The sequence below is a fragment of the Sabethes cyaneus genome, chromosome 2 (assembly GCF_943734655.1).
Source record: "Sabethes cyaneus chromosome 2, idSabCyanKW18_F2, whole genome shotgun sequence".
Lineage (NCBI taxonomy): Eukaryota > Metazoa > Arthropoda > Insecta > Diptera > Culicidae > Sabethes > Sabethes cyaneus.
In genome coordinates, this window is record NC_071354.1 from 97,460,469 (window position 1) to 97,483,320 (window position 22,852).

General features: G+C 39.3%; 1 protein-coding gene across 1 annotated transcript; it reads right to left on the reverse strand.

Annotated features, from left to right (window-relative positions):
• Positions 1 to 362: 362 nt before the first annotated feature.
• On the reverse strand, positions 363 to 22,852 carry LOC128735734 (O-acyltransferase like protein-like). The gene is made up of 11 exons (XM_053830223.1): positions 22,739 to 22,852; positions 16,586 to 16,737; positions 2,347 to 2,596; positions 2,190 to 2,276; positions 1,765 to 2,128; positions 1,548 to 1,704; positions 1,407 to 1,486; positions 1,156 to 1,269; positions 949 to 1,099; positions 559 to 888; positions 363 to 494 (listed from the first exon to the last, which is right to left on the reverse strand). The coding sequence occupies exons 1-11, from the start codon at positions 22,818 to 22,820 to the stop codon at positions 363 to 365; spliced, it is 1,899 nt and encodes a 632-aa protein (XP_053686198.1). The 5' UTR covers positions 22,821 to 22,852.

Genomic DNA, 22,852 nt, shown 5'->3' on the forward strand with positions numbered 1-22,852 from the left:
TTGATCGCTTATGATATATAAAAACTAAAATATTAGGGAATAACCCTATATGTACGTTGAAACTGCGTTGTACTGATCAAAAGGAAACAAGTTATACTTTTTAACACTTTTACTAATTTTAATAAAGCTATTTCATTATCTTAAGAATAATATCCTCCTTTATTCAACACATTTATGTCAGCATACTTTTAAACCCTCGTTGCATTTGTTAAATTCGAATTCTGGAAGAGTTGCAATTCCTTCTTTGATTACAGTTTCATTAACTTTGTTGCACTGTAACTTTAGTTATATAACCATTGAACAAGTTTCATATATTAAAATACAATCTACTTTAAATCTCATGAGTGTTCGATCTAATGCTTTCAGTGGGTTGGCTTTGGGTGTCGTAAATTCAGCAGTGGTTTAAGCAATGTAATGAATGGTATTTCAACACAGACATGTAGTAGAAGAGCTACCAATAGCGTAATGAATAGTACCGCTGACGAGAACAGGATCTAGAATAGATTTTCATGGTTATTATTTGTTCTAATTGAAAACAATTGTATTAATCAAACGAACCAAGTTGAATGGGTTGTGCACCAAAGGAATGGTCACGTTACGATAAATCGTATAAATCACGCTGTATTGGGCGAGATAGGCGCAGTAGGTTAGTTTGGCCGCTACTAACATAACGGGATGCTGAAGGAAGGAACCGAAAAGATTCTGCGGTCGATAACTGAGATACAGTATTAACGTCGCCGATAGTAGACCCCAGGAACTCTTCAGCAGAGAGCCGTAGATTGCGGTCGGTAGAGAGCTCGTGTGTAGCTGATCTCGGGGCAAGACCAACGTTAAGGCCAACATTGATACGAAAAATACTGCGGCAGCCAGGAACATCAACTTGAAGTGCTGCAAACAGAAAAAAACGGTTTAACAAATGGTTTAATAGTTTAATTCTATTTTAATCACTTTTATGGATTCAAGTTGTTTCTTTTGAGTGGATAATCTTTGGTACACCATTCCTGTGATCATTCCGAAAAAGTAATTTCCAGCATTACTCTCAAACGTTACATACACTTTAGTATAGTAATCAAGATTTCGGATTTCATTTGTTAGATATCTACGAAAAGAAAACTTTTAGTTACGGCAATACAGGGGTAATTAACGGATTATTACTTATTTATAACCATAACTGTAGCATCCAGCTTGTAAACATAAATTACCACGGCTGGAACTACAAACGCAAAAACAACCATTGCTCGAGTGATGAACCAAATCAATCTAGGATATCTGAAATAAAAATCAATAATCATTACCAGTAAAAGTTCAAATAAGAAAGCATTATTTCCTGTAAACTAGTAATTCGATAAAAATATTTTTTGTTGAGACATAGAAAAAGTTTAGTTTATAAAATAAATTGCACTCACTTCCAAATAATCATCATCACCATAGTTCCAGCTAGAAACAGTTGGAAATCGGCTCCCATGTACCAGGTGAATTGTGCACACTAGTGAAAACAAATTATGTTTAAAACATTGTTTTTTTTCTAAAACAAATCGAAAACTCACTGGTTCACTAGGACGGATGTAGTTGTTCACAAACAGAAGATTTGTCCACCAATTTTCGCTGCAATGGTCCTTGTAATGGTACGCCATGGGACCGTCCTGCAACTGTTGAAACCAGGAAACCTGGAAGAGGACCACTAATGCATAAACTGGAAAGATGCTACACAAAAAATATGAACATAATCAAATGATATTCATCTCATTTTTGGTTTCTAGTTACCGTAACAAACGATTCGACACTTTCTGCCAAAGATAAGAAAGTTGGAAAGCGGGATTAGATTGAATGTGATCCATAAAGTTGACTGCTAGCACCACTCCTCCATAGAAGAAAAACTGCTGCACCACGTATGTGTTGCCAGCTAGAAGTACAGGAAACAAGGCCATATCGAATTGTTGCTCCACACTTTCCGGATTCTTAAGCGGAAATCGAAGCATCGGAATGCTAGCGTGACAGAGTAGAATTACGGCCATTGTGAGCACTCTTGCACCGTCCAGGAAGAGTAAATCTTGGCGGGATCGCGAATCTAATGCTCCTAGTTTTCGTAAGTTTTCGGACAAAGAGAAGGATTTTATCACTCTATAACCTGCAGTGATTGAAAGTCATTAGTGGTTTATTATTTAGCATAATAAGACTGATGTGCCAACCTTTGCATGGTAGGTTACGAACGTCAATTACTGTGCTTGTGATGACTAGCGCGAAAATAGCAGCAATAATTGCACTGAATAGCGTATCTGGAAGTATTAAATCAAAATCGTAATGAGTGATGATAGATTTACATCGTTATGTCGAATACTAAATTACCAATCACCGATAAGCTGCTCGATTTGTCTGTTGCAGCAACGCAGTTCGAAACCCGCGAGGTGGAGTTCATGGCATAGTTCAACCGGATACGTTCGGTGGCGCACTCTTCAGCGAACTGCGGATCTACCGTTGCAGCTTGCTTGCTGTAATTCTCTTCGTCATTTTCTGGGGTAATTAAAGTGCAACGATCCAAACAGACGCCTAGTTCCAGTATATCACGACGGTAATGCCGTGGATCATTGGAGTATTGCTGGTGGGAGGCGGAAAGATTGATATTGTTATGATCGGTTCAATTGTGGGCATAAAATAACACATAATTGTTTCACTTTCATTTTGCAGTAATTAAAATAAAAAATAATAGAGATAAACTCAGTTTTGGTACAGCGAACGTATGCATTTTTATATTTTATTAACTATAGCTATTACACTAATACAGAAAGTTTTAAGGACTGCGTGATATAACATTTTTAACCGTAACAAAATAAAAGGTTTCAAGCAGTGTTAGAATATGTTAGATCACATTTAAGCAAAATAAAACAGAAAAAACACATATAGAAATAAAAAACTTGTAAAGATACGGACCAGCTTGGAATTCAGTTTGGACAAAAATATTTGAAATATTTTGAAAGGAGGCATCCCAATCAGGGATTGTGCTCAAAAGTGTAGAACATCAATAAAAATACTTCAAAGAGCTAAGAGCACGTAACCCTCCTAAGACCTACAACAATCAAAAATTACCAAACTCGTGTTATAGTCTTTGACCTTGAAATGCAGTCAGACATTAATATTAATATTTTTTTTTGAAACGATGGTTTTTACAATTGACTCTTTCCCCCCCTTTTCCAAAAATTTTTCATTACTTTCCCCTACCGTCCCTCCATCAATTGTAAAAAATCATCGTTTCAAAAAAAAAAAAAAAATTAAGCAAAAATGTCCTAAACGCAGCAACATTCAAGCAGATTCCGCGAAAAATCGTGACCGTAAACTATATGATGATGAGCAAAAAGGAAATAATGACCCAAAGAATGACGAAACATATGTTAAGCTGAACTACAAAACGCTTCCAGGAGCACAATTCTACACTGTCAAGATAAGAAATGGCTGGTAAAGAGTGGATATGTGCAAATCTACTACCTCCGTCCAGTAACTCTTATCCCTACCTCCATGTGATGTCGGTTGGATTACGCAACCTTGGTTGTCGTACGAAGATAGAAATTGGGGACAGCGGCTCCACTCTAAAATGGCAGCCCGTTAAGCAGGATAGGGCCCTTAGGCTAATAAGTTATTATACCCGAAAACTTACCAAATATCACAAAATGAAAGTAGAATTCGATTTTGATTATAGGCAATACCTTTAGCATGATAATACGGACACGAATCGGAGAATGAAATATTGTTGGCTTGAAGGTATCATTCCCGTTCAAGAATCAATCTGGTGCCGCAAGGCAGTAACTTAGGACCACTTTTGTTCATTTTATTCTTTAACGAAGCTGCTTCTGCCCCTTGTAAGAGACTGCAGCCTGGTTTCTGCTGATAGTTTCAAAATTTACTTGACGATTCGTTGCATCGAAGATTATCATTGCCTTCAACTTCTCTTGGATACGTTTGTAAAGTGGCGCAAAGTGACTATCAGCGTCTCTAAATGCGAGGTTAGAACGTTCCACCGAATCAAATCGCCTATAGTTTTTGACTACAACATTAACGGCCAGGGTCGAGCATGTACTTACTAACTTAATTGGCCTAACGTCTTACGACAAGGTCTGCGCAGTATAATTTCTCCATCTGTTTCGGTCCATGGTAACTGATCTCCAGTTCCGCGGGCACCCAGTGTTTGATCTCGCTACACCTGGTCTTGTCACTTCGCTCGATGTGCCCGTCTTCGTCTTGTTCCTACCGGATTTGATGCGAAAACCATTTTTGCAGGATTCTGGCAACATGTCCTGCGCAACGTATCCGTCCAGCTTTAACCACTTTCTGAATACTTGGTTCGCCGTAGAGACGCGCGAGCTCGTGGTTCATTCTACGCCTCCATATACCGTTCTCTTGCAAAGATGGTTCTTAGCACTCCGCCAAAGATGGTTCTTAGCACCCGCCGTTCGAAAGCTCCGAGTGCTCGTAGGTCTTCTAGCAGTGTCCACAGTGTGCACTTTGTACGGGGGCTCAAATTGTTCGACCGCAAGTGTTTGTGGAGTCCGTAGTAGGCCCGACTTCCGCTGATAATACGTCTTTTAATCTCACGGCTGGCATTGTTGTCGTCTGTTGCCAGTGAGCCAAGGTATACGAACTCGTCGACTACCACGAACTCATCCCCGTCGATTACCACGGTACTGCCCAAGCGGGCCCTGTTGCGCTCGGTCCCGCCCGCCAGCATATACTTCGTTTTAGACGTATTTATCTTCAACCAAATCTTCTCTGCTTCGCGTTTAGTCTGGTGTACTAATCTTCCACCGCCTCAAATGTTCTACCAACAGCATCCACGTCGTCAGCAAAGCAGATAAATTGACTGGATTTATTGAAAATTGTACCCCGCATTTCGATCGCCGCTCGTCTTATAACACTTTCAAGCGCAATGTTGAATAGCAGGCAGGAAAGACCATCTCCTTGTTGAAGTCCCCTGTGAGATTCGAATGGGTCCGACAATCCACCCGAGATTCTCACACAGCACTGGATCCCATCCATCGTAGATATGATAAGTCTAGTAAGCTTACCCGGAAAGCCGTTTTCGTCCAAAATTTTCCATACCTCTTGTCGGTTTCCGCTATCATATGTGGTGACTCGGAATTCGCGGCACTTCTGGAGGATCTGCCGCAGGGTGAAGATTTGGTCCGTTGTAGACCGACCCTCCATGAAGGCGGCCTGGTAACTTCCCACAAATCTATTGACTATTGGCGATTGTCGATGAAAGATGACTTGGGACAGCACTTTGAAGGCGGTATTCAGGATAGTGATTGCCAGGTAGTTCTCACAATCCAGCTTATCACCTTTCTTGTAGATAGGGCAGATAACCCCGTCTTTCCACTCCTTCGGTAGTCGTTCCGTATTCCAAATCTTGACAATCAGTTGATGCAGACAGCCGGCCAACTTATCCGGGCCCATTTTAATAAGTTCCGCTCCAATGCCATCCTTTCCCGCTGCTTTGTTGTTCTTCAGCCGCTGGATGCTTTCTTTAACTTCCCTTATCGATGGGGGTGGCACATCTTCGTTGCTTGCTGCACCAATGTGGTCACTTCTTCCGCTATCATGGTCTTCCGCCTGCACGCCATTCAGGTGTTCATCGTAGTGCTGCTTCCACCTTTCGATCACCGCACGGTCGTCAGTCAAGATACCTCCATCTTTATCTCTGCACATTTTGGCCCGCGGCACGAAGCCTTTGCGAGATCCGTTGAGTCTCTGATAGAACTTCCGTGTGTCGTGAAAGCAGTACAGCTGTTCGAGTTCTTCGCACTTCTTCTCCTCGAAGAGTCGGGTTTGCTGCCTCCGCTTCTGTTTGTATCGCTCCACATTCTGACGGGTGGCTCTACGCAGCATTTGTACCCGCGCTGCGTTCTTCTCAGCCAATATCTGCTGGCATTCCTCGTCAAACTGTTCGTTACGTCGATTCGGTGATACACGGCTTAGGACGTTCTCCGTTACGCTGTTAATGGCTGTTTTCACGGCATTCCAACAGTCCTCAAGAGGGGCTTCATCCAGTCTCTCCGGCAGCGCGGTTTCGAGAGATAACGCGTAGTTTTCGGCGACCTCCGGTTGCTTCAGTCACGCCAGATTATACCATGACGGGCGCCGGTATCGTATGTTGTTCAAAACAGATAGTTTTTGGCGTATCCTTGCCAGCACTAGGTAGTGATCCGAATCAATGTTAGCGCCCGGATAGGTTCTGACGTCGATAATGTCTGAAAAGTGCCGTCCATCTATCAGAACGTGGTCGATTTGTGATTCTCTCTGGTTTGGTGATCTCCAGGTGTACCGATAGTAGAGGTTATGCTGGAAGAAGGTACTACGTATGGCCATGTTCTTGGAGGTTGCGAAGTCGACAAGTCTTAGGCCGTTTTCGTTCGTTTGCCGGTGAGCGTTGAACCGTCCAATCACCAGTTTGAATTCCTCCTTCTGACCAACCTGAGCATTACAGTCCCCGATGATAATTTTGACATCATGTCTTTGGCAGCGGTCGTATTCACGCTCCAACTGCGCGTAGAATTCGTCTTTGCCATCATTGGTACTTCCGAGGTGAGGGCTGTGCACGTTAATTATGCTTATATTGAAGAATCGGCCCTTGATTCTTAATCTGCACATTCGGGGGTTGATCGGCCACCACCCGATCACCCGCTTCTGCATCTCGCCTATCACTATAAAAGCTATGCCCAGCTCGTGTGTATTGCCGCAGCTCTGGTAGATGGTATGACCATGTCTATACGTACGTACCATCGTTCCTTTCCAGAATACCACCTGCAGCGCTACTATGTCGAACTTGCGGCTCTTCACTTCTTTAGAAAGCACGTGGGTACTTCCGAGGAAATTTAGAGACCGACAGTTCCATGTTCCTAATTTCCAATCGTTAGTCCGTTTTCGTCGCCTGGGTCTTTGCCGATTGTTCCGATTAGAGTTATTATTATTACTTACGGAGTCCATTGCTTTGATTTTTTTAGTGGTTCAGGCTTGCAAAGCCCGTAACCAACCCCACAGTATCCCCGGAGGGCCAACGTAGCTCGAAGGAGCCCTCCTGCCCTGTCAGCATACGACCTTGGTTTCCACCGGGGTTGATTTCCCGATCTCCACCGAGGTTGCTCGTATCCCGGCTGGTACCACGAGGAGGTAGGGGTAGGAGTTGCTAGGTAAGAAGCTGTGGACCACTGTGGGGTCTACTTTATGCCCAGTGCACAAGGCACCGATGGTACGCATTACCAAGCCATTCACCAGCCGGGGTTGAGCATGTGAATGACCTGAATTGCCTTGAATTCTCGACCCGAAACTTTCGATCGTCCGTGTATTACGATAATCTCAAAAGCGACTCGCCAGTTGAGATTCATTGCAAAAACTGGGCGAGATTTTAAAGGCCCGCACTGATGCCTTGAAGCACCTTAATCCGCCTTAGTTCACCCCCTTCTCTATCGAGGCATTACATTGCTCAATTCTGCCTATACGGTGCTCTTCCGTATTCTGTTCAACAGATTGAGACCGTTATCAGAATCCTTTGTCGGCGATTACCAGTGAGGTTTTGGAGAAGGAAGATCGACTACGAATCAAATGTTCACCTTACGTCAAATCCTTGACTATTTCGGGATTACAACTTGCGGACTCACCATCTGTTTGTGGATTTTAATGCAGCGTACGATTCAGTGAAAAGAAATGAATTATGGCAGATAATGCTCGAACATAGCTCTTCAACCAGGCTAATAAAACTGTGTCGTACAACGCTGGACAAATCAAAATAAAGCGTCAGAATAGCTGGTGAAATATCAGATGCATTCGTGACGTTAGACGGATTGAAACAAGGCGATGCACTCTCTAACCTACTGTTTAATATAACACTTGAAGGGGCGATACGAAGAGCAGGCGTGCAAAGGAATGGAACCATCATCACTAAATTGCACATGCTTCTAGGCTTTGCGGATGACATCGACATTGTTAATGTTGATCGTAGAGCTATTGTAGAGGCATTTGTGCGTTAAATTGGAAATCTGCAAGAATCGGACTGATCATAAACACTGCCAAAACGAAGTACATAGTTGCTGGCAGAGAGCGTGGAAGTCTGAATGATGCCAGATCTGAGGTGGAAATAGATGGAGAACGGTACGAGGTTGTGGACGAATTCACACATCTGGGAACTCTGGTAACATGCGACAATGACGTCACTCGAGATGGGAAGAGACGTATTGCTGGTATAAATAGGGCTTTCTACGCACTCCGTAGCCAGCTAAAGTCACGAAGTTTGCTGACGCGTACAAAATTAACTATTTACAAAACATTAATATTGCCAGTGGCCCTTTACGGTCATGAGTCATGGACGTTGAGAGAAGTAGATTGACGTATACTTGGTGTACAGGGTGTTCAATAAGTTCGAATACACTTTAAAAATTTGTTTGAAAAATGAAAATACAAAATATTCTTTTCCGAGTCAATTTTTATTGAGCTGTGTTTATTGAGAACCTTTACGACAAATTTGGTGGAGCCACCCCCCCTTTGTGCTTTATGACTAGCTTGAGACGTTTCTCAAAAGAACCACACGCAGCACGCACCTAGTCCATAAGCATCTCGTCCTAGATCTTGAAAATGAGCTTCCTAAATTGGTCCATAGTGCTCACTTTATGTTTACTCTGCTTGGCCAGCATGTCCAGGGGATTAAGATCCGGGGAGCTGGGAGGCCACAAAGTCTTATCGAGAAAATCAGTTAAATTCTCCCGACACTACGCTTGGATGATATTCGCCGTGTGGACCGGTGCGCCGTCCTGTTGAAAGACGTAATGTTCTTTCCCGTAGAGGTCACGTATTTCCGGGGCCACCATCTTCTGCAGAATCTCGGTCTTATAGTACGCGGCGTTGATTTTCACGTTTTTCTCGATTAACACCTGTGGAAGCTTCTCACGCTTGGATACGGCCCCCCAAACCATCACCGACGCACTATGGCGCAAAGCTGGCCAAAAGTCAAAAATCCAATTTCAAGCTTTTTCCATTATTATATTTTTATCATTTTCTGGAATACTTTGGGAGGTTAACCTAAAAATTCTAGCCAGTTTGGAGTTAAAATGAATTTTTGACAAATGTCCGAAGTTGAACATGTTGAAGAATGATATTTTGTTCTTCCATACAAAATGTTTGGGAAACTCAACACCAATATTCAGCGATCAAGAAAGTATGGCGGGAAACGTCAGAAAACGATCACGTTAAATGCATCTTATAGGACATTTTCTCTACTTTTTGGAAATCTAGGTGGCTTTCTGCGCTTTGCTGCGCTAAGGAACGAATATCGACATTTTGGCGGGTATATTAGAAGCGATTTCTTCTTCTTACATGAAGGAATGATTTTCTCTTCCATAGGAGAATGCCACGAAAGTCCTAATTAGAAATGCTCGGGAGTGTTCAAATTTTGTGTAGTTGTTTCTTTTCGGAAAGTTTTAGACCCCTGACTTTTTACTTGGCGCTTAGGGTGTCTTTTTCTGAGTTAGGGTGATGCCACAAATGATCATTTTTGACAAATTTTCTTTCTTTAAAAATTCGTAACTGTTGAATTACTGAACCGATTTAAATTTATTTTTATATAGTTAAGATACCTTACGATGGCGCTTCGAAGAGCTAATTCTATAGCTTGAACGAGCTTAGTGGATATCGCAATTTACTAAAGTTTTTTTAGTAATAATTTTTTCATGGTTTATGAACCACCCTAATGCATTATGATACAAGTTTTTTATATTTTCAACGGCAAATACAAAATTTGCCATCTTAAAAACAAAAACCACAATAAAACAAGTAAAAAAACGAAACAATTTTTTTTAAATTTTGTTAACCACCCTAATGAGCGATCAGTTTTTTCGATTTCTGATCCCAAATTTGAAATCAGTGCCCCAAAATTAGTTAAAGATGTTGTATTCAGTCGATTTGAAGTAAATTTTGACTTTTGGCCAAGCTTTGTATGGAGGAGGGCCACTGTGCGACGCGGCGCTCTGGAATCGCGGGATGTTTATGTGGGACGGGGGGATGCTGACCAACGTCGGCGCCCACAACCGATCATTTTGGACATTGAGCGGCTGTTGCAAGACGAAGAGTTTCTCGTCAGAAAACACGAATTCCTCACCAGCGTGCAGCGAAAGTATCAGTTTTGCTCTATCGACGTAGAGAAGTAGAAGGCTGACTTCGTTGTAGCCTCCGTTACCCCGTTAACCTTGCGTTTGTTGTACAGCTTGCATCCCAGGTCCTCCGCCATGATGGTGTGGGCAGTCCCGATCGACACATCCCGCTCAACAGCGGTCTTCCGGATCGAGCGGTTCATTTTTCGACGAACCCGCTCCCTCACTACCTTGATGGCTGCTGTCGTCCTCGCCGAACGCGGCCGCCCGGATCTAGCACGGTCCTTGGCCGAGCCCGTCTCCCGGTACCGACGGATGGTGTTATAGATGAAATTCCGCTTCACCCCGTGGGATTTCAACCGCCCAAAATATGTTATTGGGTCGCTCACCTCTTGCAAACAACTTTACTACGACGTTGCGGTACTCCTTCGTCAGGCGCGGTAAACAAATAACAAATGACATCAAGTCGACACCTTGCGCGTTGGCTAGCCTATATATAAGGCTAAAGCTGACACCAATACCAATATACAGAATGCACATGAAGGTTGTATTCGGACTTATTGAACACCGTGTATTTGAACGAGTAATTTTGCGGTCAATACTTGGCGGTAATATGGAAAACGGCGAATGGCGTAGACGCATGAATCACGCGTTTTACGAGGTGTATAAATATGATGACATTGTGAAGGTTATCAGGCACCGGCGGTTACAGTGGTTCTGGGTCGAATGTCAGAAGAAAGGTCAGTGAAAATAGTGTTCAGTAGAGAATCTGGGCGAGGTCGTCGGTTTCGAGGTAGACCACGCACTCGTTGGATGTATGCGGTCGAGGAAGATGCACGCGCAGCAGGAGTAAAGTAAAGTAAAGTAAAGTAAAGTAAAGTAAAGTAAAGTAAAGTAAAGTAAAGTAAAGTAAAGTAAAGTAAAGTAAAGTAAAGTAAAGTAAAGTAAAGTAAAGTAAAGTAAAGTAAAGTAAAGTAAAGTAAAGTAAAGTAAAGTAAAGTAAAGTAAAGTAAAGTAAAGTAAAGTAAAGTAAAGTAAAGTAAAGTAAAGTAAAGTAAAGTAAAGTAAAGTAAAGTAAAGTAAAGTAAAGTAAAGTAAAGTAAAGTAAAGTAAAGTAAAGTAAAGTAAAGTAAAGTAAAGTAAAGTAAAGTAAAGTAAAGTAAAGTAAAGTAAAGTAAAGTAAAGTAAAGTAAAGTAAAGTAAAGTAAAGTAAAGTAAAGTAAAGTAAAGTAAAGTAAAGTAAAGTAAAGTAAAGTAAAGTAAAGTAAAGTAAAGTAACGTAACGTAAAGTAAAGTAAAGTAAAGTAAAATAAAATGAAGTGAAGTGAAGTGGAGTGAAGTAAAGTAAAGTAAAGTAAAGTAAAGTAAAGTAAAGTAAAGTAAGTTACAGCTTATCAAGCGATTGTACCTCCGACTCATAAAGTTTACCAAACAGTGACAGTTTCAGGATGTAACGGTGTTTCGACAATGGCATGTGGATTCTCTTCACTCCGATACAGTTTCACTTAGTTACAGTTTCAGTTTAATGTACTGTACTTCTAAACGACAAAAATATGCATATAAAACAGTTTGAGTCAAACTCAAAACATGTTGAGAGTTATAGCAACAAAATTGCGTGGGCGGTAAGGCTCCCAGAACCTCCCTCAAGTTACGTGCCTGATTAGTGATAGCAACAAATTTATTTTAACGGTATATCGGTACGGTACATATCATGACATCATTCAATCCTAATTACGGGCTTCCATGAATTGAACTGAACTCATCTTATTCATAGTGATCATTTTGAGGGCACCATCAACAAGAGACTTAAAAACCTCTTCACACTTACTGTTCGTGCGTCAGAGATTCGTGCATTTTAGTTACAAGCTGCGGCATTTAGGATTCATTTATTTATTGATCGGTTCATCGGCATTGAGCTGCACTGGGAAAAGTTCAAATGAGTTGAGCGAACCTGAGCGCGTGCGCGTTATACATCTAGAATTGGCAATGACTTGCGGTTTGAGAAGTCACTCTCTAGCAGTAGAGAATTTTATTTCGCCGATAGCTAATCTGCCGCTACTCGCAGAACAGTCCCATTTTCTATGGAGTTTCCTATATAAATGGGACTGTTATGCGAGTAGCGGCAGCTAACTTAGCTAGCTATCAGGTATATCAAATCCAATTCTTCAACATCAATAAATTAATTTTGAAATTATACTCTATCATATATAATATGTACATATCATTTACATACTATAAAGTTTAGTTTGGAACTTACTCTATTTAACTTTACATATTAGATATAAAATAAACATTCACATAGCGCTTTATACCCTATTTATTTCATTTATGTATCTGACTAACACAGGATACTATAACTTAAATTTACTGACAAGATAAGGTAATATCCCATTCGCAATGATCCCAATTGTAGCACCGTCAAGGGGGCGTAAAAATCCCACCGTTGTTCATGCGTCAGAGACGCATTTTAGTTAGCATGCCTCTTCTCAAAGAAACTCAAATATACGTCTATCCTGACTGGTACTTCATCATTATAGTTATGGAAAAGCCTAGCTGAAGTGATCGGGAATCTTTCACAAGTGGATGGGCGTAAAAACCCCATCAGCCAAGTAGATTTTATTCTTTCGCCCCCATATCTCTTCCACTTCCACAGAAACCTCCTTATTGCAGCAAAGAACTTTATTTGGCTAACAGTTTTTTCAATTTCGTTTAGTTAGTGTAATGTTTCTTGTACGTAAGTAATACCTAATGGTATTATATAACCTTTTTTGCTTAATTAAGAGTTATGATTTTTATAAATTGTTTTTAGGTGTTTTTAAGGGTTCTTAATAAAATGAAAAAAAAAGTTTGCTATTTGGTAAAAATTAAAAATATGTTGTATTGTGGATTTTCGGCTTTCCAGTCAGTTTTATATAAACGGCTCTTTTATATTGCCTGACGTTTCGGCCTTTGGTTTTGGCCTTTTTCAAAGGTAACTGTAATTTTTGTTTATTTTAACAACAGAATATAACACATTAAAACATAAAACATATTTGGATTACTACTAACTATGGTTATGTTTTCTTGTCTGGTCGTTGATTACCAACGAACGGAAGTTTAAATTTTAACGGCTCCAAATGAATTAGTTTAGTGCCAAAATAATATACACACCTAAACCTTTTGACCATAGTGCACATTAAAAATATGAGTATGCATTTACTGCTGCCTTTTTAAAGAAATGCAATCAGTCGTGTTGTGATGATTTTCCATAAAAAAGAAGTAGGGAACCATGTCATTCTTCTCTCTATTTCATAGCTGGATAAATGTCGTTCAGCTTCACCTAGGTCGGTCATACGATTTTTTGGCTCCCAATGTGGCTACCCTCGTGTGCTAAAAATCTTCTGCCGGCAACAGCAAAGTGTTAGATTATAGTACAAACACTTTACATTCCGAATGCGAAAGTAAAATTTTGAGTCGTGCACTTAGGCATAACGCTACGCATGCTATCAAGGTTGCCGTCATTTTTCGCACGCTAAATAGGATTTGCCAGTCAATTGAGTCGAGTGCCAAGATTTGATTAAAGCCGCAGGCGGGTAAAATTTCATAGGCCGCATGGTACGGGAATGAACGGAGATGGTTGAACAATTTGCATGCTATTAGTTTCGTTTGAATTCGCTACATGAGCGAAATAGAATAGGGATTAAATAGTCGAAATAAAAATTAAATAGTCGATCTTCAAACTTCTACTACTGTAAGCACGCCTAATTCTGCGCACCCCACATTTTAGTCAAAACTGTCCAATTCCTGGAAATTGTTGTTTTAATTAACGAAACAAGCAAAATATGTATATACATATAGAGTAAGGAGGGGTAAAAGTACGATGCGGGTAAAAGTGCGATTCAATGATTTATCAGTGCGGATTCCGAGTAAATTGACTACATTGGCATGGATGGGTGAGTACTTTGACAGCTTAAATCCATCATAAACATTTGTTGTTTACGAATCATAGTTGCTGAGTTATGGGTAAAAGTTATTTTAGAACGGTTTTGATGTAATATTTCGTTGTACGGCAAATACGATATCAACAGGAGGATATTACTTATTCACAAATTGTAGCAGCGTTTTACATCACTCAGATATCTCTCTTGAAATTGCGGTGAGAAGAATTTACAAAATTTATGTTGCTTTTCCATAATTTAATCAAACCCCGTCAAGCGCCTAGCGGGGCAAAAGTTCGATTTATTGACGGGGTAAAAGTTCGATTCATGGATCGAGAATCTAACTCATTTTACTGACGGGACGACGACACTATGCAAGTCCTTGCGACTTGTAAGGTACTGCGGGCGACGCTGTTCGTCCGTCAGCGTTATAGCCGCGGTTCTCAACGGGTTGTTCGGGGAAAGGAGTTCTAATTCTATCACGGAGCGAAAAAATTCGTTTGTTTCAAACGAAATTTTTATAGCAACCTAAAATATTTTTGTTTCGAAACGAAATTCTATTTGAATCAAGAAAATAATAGTTTCGCTTTTCCATAATTTAATCAAACCCCGTCAAGCGCCTAGCGGAGTAAAAGTGCGGTTCACGGACGGGACAAAAATGTATAGCTTATATACATCTTTTTGCACTATATTACAGATACTAGAAATGGAAGATCTCCAGAAAACTGTGCTCTACAGATGTTGGTCGAAGGAAAACAATGTTTTTCCGCTGATGAAACAAAAAACAAACGTTTGGAAAAGTTTCGATCTAACGGACGCTGCAATACACCAGCGCAAAATAGAAAAGGTGCAAATTGAGAATATTCCTTACCGAAACATACCGCAGATTGACGATAATATGGTTTTGTTAGCTACTGCTGTGCTAATTTCATGGATTCGAGCTTCGCACTTTTGCCCCGCGGTAATCGAACTTTTACCCCGCTAGTGGGGTAAAAGTGCGAATCGGCACTTGTTCAGAAGAATGAAGAATTTATTTTCAATAACACTATTATTCCAGATGATTTATAGTTGAATGTAAAGACATTGAGTAGCTGCATCACTATAAAATATATTTTGTTGTTCTTCTTCTTTATATCACGCGAAAATTGATGACAACTTCAAACATCGCACTTATGCCCCGCCCTACTCTAGTGCTTAGTTTTAGAATGTTGCAGTTTGTAATTAAAATATGCCGTGCGTAGAATTAGGAACCATACCCAAAAGGTGGCACGCTCACGGTACAAGTATAATGTGGGGCCTGATTGGGTTAGCATCATCAGTTAAACTAATTGGGACCATGTCTTAAGATTCACATTATTTGCTTCATTATTTACTAGATTTGCCACGACCTTGTAAAAGGTGATAAAAGTAAAGACAACGCTGAAACATTTGCTTCATTAACACAGGAAATAATTTTGACCTTGTTGAAATAGTTTTTGGTGCGAGTTGAACAATACTCATAACATTGACTTTGACCGTCTTTTTGTATAAATGTAGTTTTAAATATTTGTTCTGTATTTCTGTAGTAGTAGTAATTGTCCACATGTGGCATTGCCGCTTACTATGGCAACAACTCATTGTAACCATGTGTAATGCTCACCTAGGTGCTAACTAAGCAGATACATTAGGTTGGTACTGGAATTCCCGAATGACAATGTCATATTCATCTCCATAAAGCAAAAAGCGAGGCTAGATGCCAAGTTAATAAACTATAAGTGAAAAACTTTATTCAATTTTGGGTAAAATAGTTAAATTGTGTAAACGATAAGCGGAAAATCGTTTCAAAGTTGATATTTAGTATGTTTTTACATTCGGGATGCTAGGTAGGGTATGTTGCTACATCGTCGTAATTGCCTATTCCCGTCCTATCCAACACAAATTATCAAAAATATCAGCATTTTTATGACACCGAATGCAAAACTAGTTATTCCCTAATATTTTAGTTAGTTGTTTATCATACGCGATCAATCAAAGTGAGTTGAGATCTATTTAAATGCTTTTTATCATTAAAGAAGTCCTACCAGCCAAATTTCCTACGTTTTTTCGTGCGACGAAGAAGACAATGTCGACTAATCGTCTTAATTTCCGTCATTCAGAAATGAAAATAACTCACCCAAGGCATTGTCGTTATTCTACAGCCAGGAAAACTTGCCTGACCTGCAGAAATTTTGTAGAATAACATTTGTCATGCCGTCATACACAAATATATGCGCGTTAGCTTCGTAAACATTGTAGTGATTTTTAGTTTGGACGATGAAAAATGTTGATGGACGGATTTTAAAACGGTACGACGTATTTTAGAAATAAAGTCAGTTGCGTAATTTCAATAAAATGCTTTAATAGTCGCTTTTGAGTGATTTCAAAGTTCACGGATCGGAAGGTAAGTGTGTTTTAGTCAAATCAGCACAAGAACTTTTGGAGTATTCATTAAATCCATCCAGCAAATGATGAAAATTAGAATGGCTTTACTTATTACGACGGGAATTAGAAAAAGACCCTACTTACGGTTATTTCATGCCACAGCTGCGAATTAGCATCTTCCTCAAGTTGTGCCTTAACGACGCAGTACCGGTATCGGTCCGGGTTCGCTCGTTTGCAGTCATCGAAGTCATCGTAATCGTAGAGCTTGGGAAAACGTCTCCATGGCTCGTCAGTTGCTGTAATGTACATAATATTATTCAAATTATTCAATTTTTCATTTGCAAATATCCGACAAAAAAGAAAATGAAAAATAATTTTTCCTTAATCATATTACAATTAAAACAATTTTTGGGCTGGAACCCAATACCGAGACAGAAATGGTCGAATAACAATTAGCCGAAATCCAAATGGCAGAATTTCAACAACTCACAGAAGGTCTAAATTGGAAACCGGAAGTTATTTAACAAATTACTTTTTTGCTTAGCTTAGCTTAGCTTAGCTTAGACTGATTGCACATATCAATGGTTGCACTCAGTGATTGATCCGATTCAGTGAAATTGCACAATGAATCAAACGAATGGGGTTGGGAGTGACTCCGACATACGAAGGATCAATCACTGCGCCGGTCACGTCCTTGCAATCAGGTGGGATTGGGGAAGGAGTGTTAGTGTAATCTTTGTTGTTTTAGGGACCGTGTTAACCTCTGCATCCCAGCAAAGATTACAGGAAGGAGTTGAATTTTGTTAGTAACGTAGGTTTCGTTAGATCGGGATTCGCCTTGATAAGTCATGTGATCGTTTTTTTGTAAAGATTATGTATTTTTCATATTTATTCTAATAGCGTTGTTCTTATATTTGATATTCATAGAGCCAGCTGTTTCGAAAAGACTGTTCAAGATATTTTTTAAGATAGTTTAAACCAACAGTCGAAATATTGTTGGGCCATTGTACCGATACATATTGTCACTATTAGAAGCAAATTGAACTCTAAACAGCCGGCTGTAGGGAGTTTTGATATATTTTCATATCCACGATATAAAAAACCTGCAATAAGCTTTCGAAAGTACACCGAAACAAGGATCATGCTAACTGTTACCATATTGAGTATGAGCATGAACAACCACACACATCGTAGTTGCACCTCCGTGATTGATCTAAGCTAATGAAGTTGCACAGAGAACCACCTAAATAGCATTTTGGAATAGTTTGCCATCTTCAATGTACAATAATTCAGTAGCTACTACACACCTTTAAATAGATCAATAACGGCACCGGTCACGTCCTTGCGGTTGTTAGGGAAACATATGCCGATATCGAAATTACCTAATAAAATAATCTGCGTAACTAGAAATAGAAGATGTAGGGGTAATAAGCACCGTCGAGGCAAAATGCACCCCCTTCGTTTCTAAGATAGCACACATTTTAAAAACAAAAAAGTAATTCTCCCAGTTAAATCGATGTTTGCTTTGGCTGCTGTGTCAATTTGGCTGTTTTAGCTGATAAGGAAACATAAATAATAACAAAAATATGTTTTCTATAAATAACCTATAACTTTTTGCTTCGTTTCGCTAACACTTTTTAACTGCACCAACAATATTGATCGCCTGTAAATGTTATAATTCGAATAATTATGGTTGGAATTACACAATTCTGATTGAACATCAGAAGTTTAGACATTTAATACTTCCGTTTTAACCAGGAACACTTTTTGTGTAAGTTCGGGGCAAAATTCACCCCGAAACTCGGGGCAGAATGCATCCTCAGCAAACATTCTTTATTCACTTTGTTTCTTTTAAAAATTATACGCAATTACGTCCGAATATCTAATATGTTTTTTGCTACTGTTAAACAACTGCAGTCAGCACTGGAGTGTCTTAAATACTGTGTTTCAACAATTATGCTACTGGGTTATACAGAATTCTAAAGCAAACACACCTCCAATAAGTCATCTTCCCTTCCTCGCTTAGCACATGTAATCACAGCATTTGGTAAAGACCAGAATCAACATTGCACGGGAGATGAATTGTATCACACACACAATATCAAAAATCACTTTGCACACCTTTTTCACAAAGGTTTTTTTGCATAATAGCTCCTGAAACTTTGACCTAATATTCATGAAATTATGCTCAGTATATAAGACCGGTATTGGCTTTAAGCTTTAACGAGGAAATACCACGATTTCCTTAAACGGTGCTTATTACCCCAGGCTACTCTACCATATTAAGACGAATTGCAATAGTAATCAATACGATTGTATTAAATCAGTGTATCCAGAAGGTAGCTAAAGCTGGACGGATGCGATGGGCAGGGCATGTTGCAAGAATGCCGGACAACTACCCTGCAAAGATGGTGTTCGCCTCAAATCCGGTAGAAACAAGACGACCAGGAGCGCAGCGAGCAAGATGGTTAGACCAGGTGTAGCGAGATCTGGCGGAGAGTACTCGGTGTCCGAGGAATTGGAGAGCAGTAGCCCTCAACCGAGTTACATGGAAAAATTTTGTTCAACAGGCTTTGTCTTAGGACGGCAAGCCACCTAAGTAAGTAAGTAAGTAGTACTAAATCAAACACGCCATTATTCAGGGTATTCGGCCTTTTAATACGTATTCGTATTCGTTGTTCATATAACACAGTACGCCGATGCTTTAACAAATTACTTTTTTGGTGAAAAAATACAAATTTTATTTTATCAATAATTTGTTATGATTATAAACAAACCGAACTGAATCTGATAAATATGGCAAGCGTGCTAAAACTTCTCAGGAACTAGGTGTCTCTGGACTGATGAAGCGACAAGTCGGTACATTGCATAGTGAAAGCAAGCAACATTTTGAAATTCTCCTGTTCTTTTACCGTCATAATGTTAATATTTTTACCTTTTTTATACAATACTAGCTGACCCGACAAACTTCGTATTGCCACAAATTAAACTGTGTTGTACATAAATCGTGAATCTCGGATGACCTTTGTCACAATCTCGAGTTTTGCAAGTTTCTGGGGAGTTCACGGGTGTTTTATTATACAAATTTTCCTCACAGTAAAGTAGAAAACAACTCCCCCCATTGCTGAGCCTGATAAAATAAAGCGGATAGCATTTAAATATTCCTAAAAATAAAAAATAAGAAAACTTATCCAATTTAATTCTACTATTTTTTTTTAGGTTTCGTATTCTACTAAGACGCTCTAAAAACTTCAGTCAATTTAAATATTCGCCATCATTACAAACCATTTCGTCGAATACCTTGTTATTGTTATTGAATAATGTTTTATGAAAGAGTCTAAAATTTCTCGAGTTCGATTAGTTTTTGAGTTACGCAAAAATTTCTGTTTTATTTGTATGAGAGTCCTTATCCCCCTACCACAGGGGTAAGGGATCTCAAACCATCATTATAAAAATTCCTGCCTCCAAAACCCCCCACATGCCAAATTTGGTTCCATTTGCCTGATTAGTTCTCGAGTTATGAAGAAATTTGAATTTCATTTGTATGGGAGCCCCCCTCCTAAAACGTGAGAGATGTCCTAATCATAGAAAAAATTCATGCCTCCAAAAACATCCTCTTGCCAAATATGGTTCCATTAGTTCTCGAGTTATGACGAAATTTGTATTTCATTTGTATAGAAGCCCCCCTTCTGAAGCGGGGAGAGGTTTCAAGTCACCATAGAAAACATCCTTGTCTCCAAAAACACCCACATGTCATATTTTGTTCCATTTGCTTGATTAGTTCTCGAGTTATGAGGAAATTTGTATTTCATTTGTATGGGAGCCCCTCTCCTAAAATGGTAAGAGGTCCTGGTTCATCATAGAAAAAATTCATGCCTCCAAAAATACTCACATGCCAAATATGGTTCCATTTGATTAATTAATTCTTGAGTTTTGCAGAAATTTGTGTTTCATTTGTATGGGAGCCCCCCCACTTAGTGGGGAGAGGGATCTCTAACCATCATAAGAACCTTCCCTGGCACCAAAAACTCCTACATGCAAATTTTCACGCCGATCGGTGCAGTAGTTTTCGATTCTATAAGGAACATGCGGGCAGACAGACAGAAATCCATTTTTATAGGCATAGATTTGTATGGGAGCCCCCCCCCCCTCTTAGTGGTGGGAGGGGTCTTTTACCATCGAGAGAATCTTCCCTGGCCCCAACAACCCCTACACGCAAATTTTCACGTCGATCGGTTCAGTAGTTTTCGATTCTATAAGGAACATACGGATAGACAGACAGACAGAAATCCATTTTTATAGGTATAGATATAAAACACAGATCGTGAGCAATTACGCTGTAATGCATTATTATAATGAAATGTAGTTGAATATGTAACTGTATCCAATTCTTGCGAGACGTAATTTATGATTAACCATTGTTTAATAACTTGAAAATTCGATTATGATCTGTTTGTTCTACCAAGCCCAATGCGGTAGAGATATACACATAAGAGTTATAGTTACCCTATAACAACCACAACACTTTATTGTTTCAATTCTGCAGATGCAAATGCAGAATGCAGATTTGCATAATTATATTAACTTTGCCTTTCCAGTTTCAATTAACATCCTTTAGATATAACCAAAATGTGACCAAACTGTTTGTTCCCTAATAAACTGTACTAATGAACTTCTTTTTTGGATCAGCTTGGTTTAGTCCCTTTCGGTTTTATTTCAAAGCTTTACTGATATAAATATTAGGTAATTGAACTGAAAATGTTCGGTAGTACATCTAAAAAATGTATTAGGACAGGAAGTTTGGCGCTGAAACCCGTTATGCCTAGTAATGGCGCGACAAGGGGTGAGTTGGTCCAATACGATGCACTATAAAAACCTAAAAATAACTCAGAGAATGTACAAAAAGGTACGGATTAACAAACGACGCACAGAAGTTCTTGGACAATTTTTACAGCTGGCGCACAGGCTGTATGTCACAAGTCAATATGCGCCGAAGTTTGAAGGATAATCTTCTCATAAATGAGTATGAGGTGGAGAAAACTCTAAAGTTCGAAAACAGACACTGAGGAAGCCTGCAAGTCGTAGGCGAAATACGTATCTGTCAAGAATAAAACATACATAGTAGAATTCAATTGGATAAGTTTTATTTAATTTCCAGGTTTCGTATTCTACTAAGACGCTCCAAATACTTCAGACGTGTAGGATATTCGACGACGCATTGCAGCTGGAAGTCGGGCCATTTTTTGCCCTCCGTAAGACGTTTAGATCAATGAGAATGCCGAGACACCGAGATCAGACCAAGAGTTCTTTACGGACAAAAATCTTTTGGCGATAAAAATAACTGCAGCGATAAGGGACCAGAAGAATGTCATAAGACAGAGCTTATCCTAAATATATTTTATAAAATTATTTGTGAGCGCGATTGTCGGACACAGTCACGGAAAGTAAAAAACGAATTAATCCTGCTACGATGTGGAGGGTAGTCAGAAGGTTCAAAATAAAATATTAAAATCTATCCGCGATGAGAAAAATAACAAATATTTACACTTCTTTAGCACATAAAAATAGGTAATTCTTCAATTGATTATTTTCTACCATTTGAATGCTTCCAATATCAATTAAGAAATTTGGACTTTAAAAAATAAGGTATAAAAACAAAAAAATACGATTTTCTCATTCACTTTAACATAAAACAGTGCGGTGTTTAGATGAATTTTGTTCTCAAAATTAAGAATACAGAAGAAGGTAGGTACGAATATAACACAATAGCAGAATCTGTATATTTTAGCTTCCTTAACTTTGCTGTACACAATTAATAACGCAGGCCTAACTAGCTATACTAGTTTTAGCACCGAAAAAATCCCTGTGCTCTTTCATGACGCAGTCAAAGAAAGAACGAACTAGTCGTAAACAAAAATACAAATAGTAACTGGTTACTGTTTTGCTCAATGGCATTCTTGTGAGAACTTCGTAACACTTCGTTGGTTAATGCCACTAAAATCGATTGAAATGATTCCGTTGAAACGATCCAGATATATAATTAATTATATATCAATTTCCACTTTAATCGCACTATTGGAAATCTACCATTAAATGAACTATGAACCTAACACTCTGTATTAAGTTTGTTAGTACAGTTAACACTTTGTCTCGCAAAGCGTAATAAATTCAAAATATTCCGTATTCAAAATAAACTAATAAACATATTGCTTCCGGCACACATATCGCTCTAATGCATTCCGTCGCTACTATTTTCGGTCGGGTATTTTCAGCAGATGTTTTGGGTTTCCGACTTACATTTGCTTTCCGCGCACCGGATTTCCGCTAGAATTCCAAAAACCCAAACGACCGCCAAAATCCAAACGTCTTGCACTCTCATATTATCAAACTAAGTTGTCGCGTTGCTTACGC

What these genes read in the sequence shown, in the direction of transcription:
- LOC128735734 (XM_053830223.1), bottom strand. Translation starts at nt 22,820, where the DNA reads ATGAGAGTGCAAGACGTTTGGATTTTGGCGGTCGTTTGGGTTTTTGGA. An exon ending in AGCTGTGGCATGAAATAACC is followed by an intron (nt 2,597 to 16,585) that starts GTAAGTAGGGTC and finishes GCCTCCCACCAG; the next exon opens with CAATACTCCAATGATCCACG. An exon ending in GAGCAGCTTATCGGTGATTG is followed by an intron (nt 2,277 to 2,346) that starts GTAATTTAGTAT and finishes TAATACTTCCAG; the next exon opens with ATACGCTATTCAGTGCAATT.